Source organism: Micromesistius poutassou (genome assembly GCF_964030765.1).
Source record: "Micromesistius poutassou genome assembly, chromosome: 21".
NCBI classification, from domain to species: domain Eukaryota; kingdom Metazoa; phylum Chordata; class Actinopteri; order Gadiformes; family Gadidae; genus Micromesistius; species Micromesistius poutassou.
Window position 1 is genome coordinate 7,274,223 of NC_140291.1, and position 7,500 is coordinate 7,281,722.

The 7,500-nt window shown below is 44.4% G+C and overlaps 1 protein-coding gene across 1 annotated transcript in view; it reads left to right on the forward strand.

Annotated features, from left to right (window-relative positions):
• Positions 1 to 5,218: 5,218 nt before the first annotated feature.
• The window catches only part of dlx4b (distal-less homeobox 4b), a gene marked incomplete at both ends in the record, with an annotated part of 3,787 nt that continues 1,505 nt past the window's right edge, over positions 5,219 to 7,500 (forward strand). Inside the window, 2 exons of the mRNA XM_084485359.1 lie at positions 5,219 to 5,582; positions 6,861 to 7,054. Coding sequence (XP_084341485.1) covers positions 5,219 to 5,582; positions 6,861 to 7,054 — 558 coding nt within the window. The remainder of the gene's footprint in view (positions 5,583 to 6,860; positions 7,055 to 7,500) is intronic.

Consider the following 7,500-nt stretch of genomic DNA (forward strand, 5'->3'; position numbering starts at 1 on the left):
TGATATAGTAATATAGCAAAAAATATAGTTACAAATTACATGACCACCTTCTGATCAACAATATAAAAAAGTGTTTAAAGGTTAATATAAGATGATTTTTTATACCAGTACTAGGCAACAAAATAATTAAAGTAAAAATAAATGATTTCAGGACAAATTTAAAATTTTACAATGTCATATTGTAAAATTACAATGTCATATTATATTCATTCATGTTCTCCCCTATAATCAAAATTCAGAAATAAATGGTGTCATTAGATTGTGGCCACAGCTGTTGCCCTATGGCAATAAATATCTGCACAATTAATTTGCAGCCCTTCAAGTGATCATTCACACTTTGTGTAGTTCATGGTGTGTGTCTCTGTCTCTGTCTCTGTCTCTCTCTCTCTCTCTCTCTCTCTCTCTCTCTCTCTCTCTCTCTCTCTCTCTCTCTCTCTCTCTCTCTCTCCTCTGTAAACTCTCTCCCTCTCACCAGACAGATATACAGGCAGGAGAAGCATTCAGTTGAAACATGGCTGCCTCTGAGGAATGAAGTGGGCAAGGAGGCTGTGAACGGCTCCCTGATCAGACGGGGCCTGAGCTAAAGATTAAGAGGTCCAACCTCTCCGACATGCAAACTTTTCTTCTTCTTCTGTCCTGCCCTCCTCCCCCCTGGGGTGGGGGGTTGAGGGGAGGGAGGGGGGCTAAATCCCCCTGTTTACATTGGTTTTGAGGGGGTGGGGGTGAAGAAACAGTCACCTTGTTCGGTGGTAGACGTTTGACTGCGTTAAGCCACTGGGATCCCCTTGCCTTAAGTGTAAGAACTGAAAGGGCACGTTACATTGCATTGTGACCGTTTTTTCATACTTTTCATTCATGCTTTGTGTCTGCTTTGATATCCCCTCCAAATCCGGGGGAATTATAACGATTTTCCCACGACGGACACGAAGGATACTTCAGATGGTTCTAGATCCGTCATTAAAACCCCATCCTGGACGTTTGTGAGCGTTGTCAAGAGGGAGCTGCGGGCGTGTGGTGCCCGTTTTTTTCCGCTCTGTGGGGAGAGTGTGGCTCTTCCAATGAGAGATTTGAGCGTGGAGCCGGGGTCACAGAGTGTCACTCTACTGCAAACAGGCCTCAGACCAGCCCAAACAGAGGTCTACTTGTACAACATGACGTGCCGGCGGGGAGATCACAGCCAGTTGCATGAGAATGTGCACTTGATTTGTACACAAGGAATGCTGTCACTCTGCATCAGAGCCGTACGATGCATGCAACCAATGTGTGCGTGTGTGTGTGTGTGTGTGTGTGTGTGTGTGTGTTTGTGTGTGTTTGTGTGTGTATGTGCGTGTGTGTGCGTGTGTGTGCGTGTTTGTGTGTGTGTGTGTGTGTGTGTGTGTGTGTGTGTGTGTCTGTGTGTGTGAGTGTGTGTGTATGTGCATGTTTCTGTTTGCTTGTGTATGTGTGTGAGTGTGTGTGCGTGTGTGTGTTTTTGCATTTTTGTGTTTGCTTGTGTGTGTGTGTGTGTGTGTGTGTGTGTGTGTGTGTTTTGCTTGCGTGTGTGTGTGTGTGTGTGTGTGTGTGTGTGTGTGTGTGTGTGTGTGTGTGTGTGTGTGTGTGTGTCTGTGTGTGTGTGTGTGTGTGTGTGTGTGTGTGTGTGTATGTGTGTGTGCACATTTGCTTGGATTTGTGTGTGCACGTGTATGTTTGCGTGTGTGCGGCTACATGTGTCTGTGTGTGTGTCTGCGTGTGTGCGGCTGTGGGTGTTTGTGGTGTGCGTGCGTATCTGTGTGTGTCAGTACAGGAGTGTACATGGGACAGGAACCACCTACGCACACGTGAAAAGGGCAGCCAAAGGGCTCCCATTGGTCGGCTGGCACCATGTGACCTGGGAGACGCCAGTGAGTCTGGGCCTTGTTCAGGCGTATTGTTATTAACAGTTTCCCTGTGCGTGTATTAAGGCAGCAACGGTGAGGACACTTCCCAGCCGTATGACTCCAGGGCTTGGCTTTGTTCTTCTCCCGTAATGCAAACCTAATTACAAGCCTTAAAGAGACTCCTTTCTACCTTCTCTGTGTGTCTCTCTCTCCCTCGCCCTTTCACGTCCTCCCTCTCCTCGACACATCTTCACCATGGGTCCGCCGTGGCTGTGACAGAGCATTACAGCCACTCCTCATACCCAGCACCCCTCCGCCGCACCACACCAGACCCCACCCCTCCTGTCCTCCATTCAGAGGCTGAAGGGTCTTAAAGGAGAGGTGTTTGTGAGCACACAGGCCTTGGGCTTCTGAAGCCCCTGGATTTTCTTTCTCCTCGCCGGGTCCCATTGATCCAATCCCGCTGTCAAACTGTCGCCTTCCTGGGCACTGTGCGCCGTGCAGCCATGACGGCTCTGCTGCTGCTGCTGCTGCTGCTCTTTGGGTTTGACAAGCTGAAGCCACTCTTTATTGCAATGCTTCTTACCGGATCTCTCTGTCAATATGATATTTTTCTATTTCTGCTCAATTATCCCTCATTTATAAAAAATAAAAATATACTCCAACATTTTTGGTGTGGGGCAGAGTGAGCTCAGTTTAGAAGAGTATGTTTAAACTGTTTTAGGGTAATTGTGGTATTATTCCACCTCAGCAGTGCATATGTACATGCAGGAACCTTTTACCCGCTAATGGAGTCAAAACCGAAGGCTGTCTCTCTCTCCGCTGCCTATTTGATGGACCTGCTTTTGACTAGCAGCACCTTCTGTCTGAGGGAGGAACTGGGGGGTGGGGGGGGGGGGGGGGGGGCTATATGCTGCTGGTGGTGGGTCCGCTGGTTCTTCCATGGTGGGCCAGGGGAGGGGCAGCCTGCTGGCCCAGGATATGAGCACTATCTCTGGGTCGGACAACAGCGTGCGCAGCCCCCCCTGGAACCATCCAACCAAATTTTATTTGGTTGGTTACTTTATCATTTATTTTGGGTTTATTTTATTTATATTATTTATTATACTTGAATCATTTTTTTTTTGGTTTTGTGCTGTATATGAACAATTCTCTGATACGTTTGGTTGTAGAGTAGAGTGTGATAAAATAGCTAGACCTTCTGTACTCAGTGACACTACGAGGATCTCTTTTAAATAGACTGGTTATGTTTCTTTTAACAGTGGTTTTCTGGTTTCAGTGCACCTGTAGTTTTGGTTGGGGGAGAAAGAGGAAGTCAACAAGTCACAGTGGTCTGGGCCTGTGGTCTCTCCTCTCTTCTGTGTATTTCCACGCGGTGAATCCATAGGCTCAGATTTGTGCTGACTAAAACGTCTTCCATCCCTCCGGACGAGAACCCGTTTTTTCACGGTAGCACTTAAACTGTATAAAAAATGAATGACACCTTAAGAATCTCAATTTAGTTGCATCCAAACCGTATCGTGTAAACATTAATTCATAGATTGTAATTAGCCGTTTCGTGCCATTAATCTTCACCCCATCTCGTCCTTCCTCAATTATTTTGAAATTATAATTTACTACCGGGAGGAAAAACAGTGGTTCTCAGTCACTGAGCGATCGTCATAATGTTGGTATCGGCTGTAGGCCTCTTTCATAATAGTTTTGCTGGGATTTGTTTTTACATTTATGCCGAAAATGTGGCGAGTCCAGGGTAACGAAGAGATCAGGCTCTTGAATACAGTTATCTTTATACTCCGTGACCCATGATTGGCCGCTGGGTCCACCGCAAGAGACCTCATTAAATGAGTAACAGAGTGTTGAACGAATCAACCAATTACCATAACGAATATTGTAAATACATAAATATTCAAATGTTAGTTATTATTTGAATAGGCCTATAGGCTACTTATGTACGACGACTGGGCCTGTTATTTCACTACAATAATAATGATGATCAAAATACTAATGATTAAAATTATAGTTGTTATTATTATAATAATTGTAATAGCCTAATAATAAAAGTAGTATTCGCCTAATAAAAATAAGAATAAGCCTAACATTACTATTAGTAGTATTAGTATTATTCGTAATAACGTTTGTTGTAACAATAAATATCATAATATTATTAACTATGTTCTATTTATTAAGTAGGCAGGGAAAAAGTTATTTTGATCCAGCTCTATGGCCGTTTCTAATTTGAAACTGGCGCCACGGCACCTGAGGACCCTCAGAGGGAGGCCAGGACAACGGTTGAGCTCCGGGCGTCAAACCCTCTGATCAATCAGCAATCAACTGATTCACATTGTGATTCATTCTTTATGCTGGCTATGAATTATCACATTTTGTGTCATAATAAGTGATCGGGTAACCTACATTGGAGCGACCTGCAGATAGAGCTAGTGAACATGGTTTTATTGCAGCTAGAAGACATAGGCCTATAGGCCTAATATAGGCTATTACCTATTTGGTCGATATTTACTTCAATATGTGACTTCATTGTCAGAGTTGATAGAGATTAAGAAATGTATTCTAAATGTTCATTGCGTTCATTACTGATATGGCATACATAGGGCCTAAGCGTTTGCATGCATTATGTATTTTAAAAGTCAGCTATATTATATTATCAACTTCATTATGTTAGCCTATAGAAGTGCAATAGGCCTACCTAAACTTAGAAATCGAATACCAAATAGAATTATTTTATTCATAAAAGCAGGCTAAAAATCAATACCTTATCAATAATCTTTAAATATATTGAATAACAAGAAATAACGTGGGTCGAATATGGATCAATCCGGCAATGAAAGCATGTCGATTAAGATCTAAACATTATATGTATTTATTATAACCGGATATAAAGGCTTCTGTCAAATCAGAAAATAAATCTGAAATCTGAATAACTAATAACTAAAATCATTGAAGGTCCCCAAGTGGAGCGCGTGCAGCGTGGAGCGGTATCCCCTGTCATATGTTAATGACCTTAATGGTGATGGGCGCGCGGAGACCAATCAGAACGCTCAGTGATGGAGGGCAGTGGAGACGGAGGCGCGCGCTGCGTCTACATGCAACAAGAGGTGTGTGGAGAATCAGCACAGGTTTACAATGATATAAAGACTTAGTCCCGTTTGCTTCCCCCCCCCCCTCCCTCTTCTTTTTCAACGGTTTTTAGAATATCGGCGGTTTGGGGAAATCTATTTTTTTACTGCAATGCGCTGGGATTGATTGTGGATTTGTTCCAAGTGTGTCGGAGACTCGGAGCTGCCGACATAACTCATGAAAGTCTCTTCGGAGCGACGCTTTTATGGACTCGTGCGTTCTGGTTAATGATGTCTATGGGGTTTACGCCTGACAGCCTGAATGCCTCCGATCCCGCAAAATCGGCCTTTCTAGAATTCGGCCACGGACATCCAGGACTCCACCAGCACCACCAACACCAGCAGCAGCAGCAGCAACAACACCAACACAACACCACGGGACTCTCACACATCTATCCCGTCCATGGTTTGCACGCGAGCGGGCACTCTCAGCACGAGAGCGCCTTCGCTCACAGCGCGTCCTCGTACGGGCGCTCGCTGGGCTACTCGTACCCCAGCGCTCACACCCCGTCCGCGTACGGGCCGTACCAACACAGTAACCCCAGCAACAGTAACGTCCAGCTGGCCCACTCGAGGTCGTCAGAGGAGACGGGTATGTACGAGACAGGTCAAATGCCGTACAAATTGCTTGCTGTATGAAAGTGCTAAACAGTTATTTATGACGTAAAAAGTGGCCTCATAAAAGTCACTCAAATTCTCAAGCGTCTTGCGTCGTTCACGGTGACAAATGTGATGCAGCCTAGCTGTAATATGAAATGTATATATATATATATATATATATATATATATATATATATATATATATATATATATGCCTACACACATTTCTGTCATTTTTATTTATTTTATCGAATGTTATTAACGAAGAAGGCCTTGGGGGCCCATCCTCAAATGGGATGGGGGGAGCGATAAGTCTTTCTGTCTATCGGACAGATAGGCCTCCTCTCTTTACCACTCGCGTTATGTAATGAAAGCAGATGGCGCCATTAATTTTATTGACCATAATTTTCGGTTGGTAAGCCCCATTATGGCCCGTGTAGCCCAGGCCCAACCACCGCCACGAGAAACTGGTGTTTTACTCCCCCCTTGTTATTGCAATTGCTTCCCATACACTGCTTTCATGTCGTTTATGTTGGGTTCGTCGTTCGCCCATGTCTTGTTATCTTTCTTGTCAGCTTTGCTATGCAGTGGAAGCATTGTTCCACTTTGAAACATTTAGCATTAGGCATAGATCTTTCGGCGAAACATTTAGGATGTGCCTGGATTCCAGTGCACTGGATTCCAACGTCAAATCCAGTACAGAAATGAAAGATACAGAATATATGCGGAGCCTATATTGTATGCACAATTTAGGATATTGTATTTGGTTTTGTACTTTTTTCGGCCTATGCAAACATGTTTTGAAAAATGACATTTTGGGGGGCGATTGAAGGCCTACCCGAAAATATACCCAAGAACAGACTATTTCATAATTATTGATAGCTCATTTTTGAACTCAGTTGCTTAATTGTCTTACTGGGGCACATATAACTGCAGTCTTTGTTCATCATAGTTTATAAAGTGTGTAAATAATTATGTGTATTTATTTTTTACAAACCATTTAGAGCTACCTTTCATTAAGTTGCCCCTGAAATAAAAGGAACATTCTTTAACAGTGTGTGTGTGTGTGTGTGTGTGTGTGTGTGTGTGTGTGTGTGTGTGTGTGTGTGTGTGTGTGTGTGTGTGTGCGTGTGTGTGCGTGTGCGTGTGTGTGCGTGTGTGTGTGCGTGTGTGTGTGCGTGTGTGTGTGTGTGTGTGTGTGTGTGTGTGTGTGTGTGTGTGTGTGTGTGTGTGTTGTGTCTCGGCCCTCTGCTCGTGGTTCCTCCAAAAGATCGCGAGAAGTCAACTGTGATTGAAAACGGGGAGATTCGCCTGAATGGCAAAGGGAAGAAGATCCGCAAGCCCCGCACCATCTACTCCAGCCTGCAGCTGCAGGCGCTGCACCAGCGGTTCCAGCAGACCCAGTACCTGGCGCTGCCGGAGCGGGCCGACCTGGCGGCCAAACTGGGGCTGACGCAGACGCAGGTGGGCTAAGAGTTAAATAACCCCCCGCATACATTTAGCAAATACTATATATAAATAAAAATATATTTAAATATATGTAATTAATAATGCATCTGGCTCAAGGGGGCCTACTGTGGAAATGGGGGTTCGAACCGTTTGACTACTGGGTATTCTATTGCCCTGTTCCAATGATTTGAAATAGGCCGAGAATATTTCCCCTCTATGGGTGTATTGGTGGACCTTCAGGCCTGTAGCCTGGACCTCAGGTCAGGTTATCAAAGCAGGTCGACACGAGCTCATGAATAGTTGTGTTTTAAATTTGGTATCCAAATAAGGAAAATGTATTTCATGCTCTCAGTGAGCGGTGCCTCGGGCTGATTGACAAGAGATGAAACAGAAAAGTGTCTGGTTTGTTTCAGGTCGTACTGTGTGGAGATAGTGTTTAGATCAAATAAAATCAAGCAGGT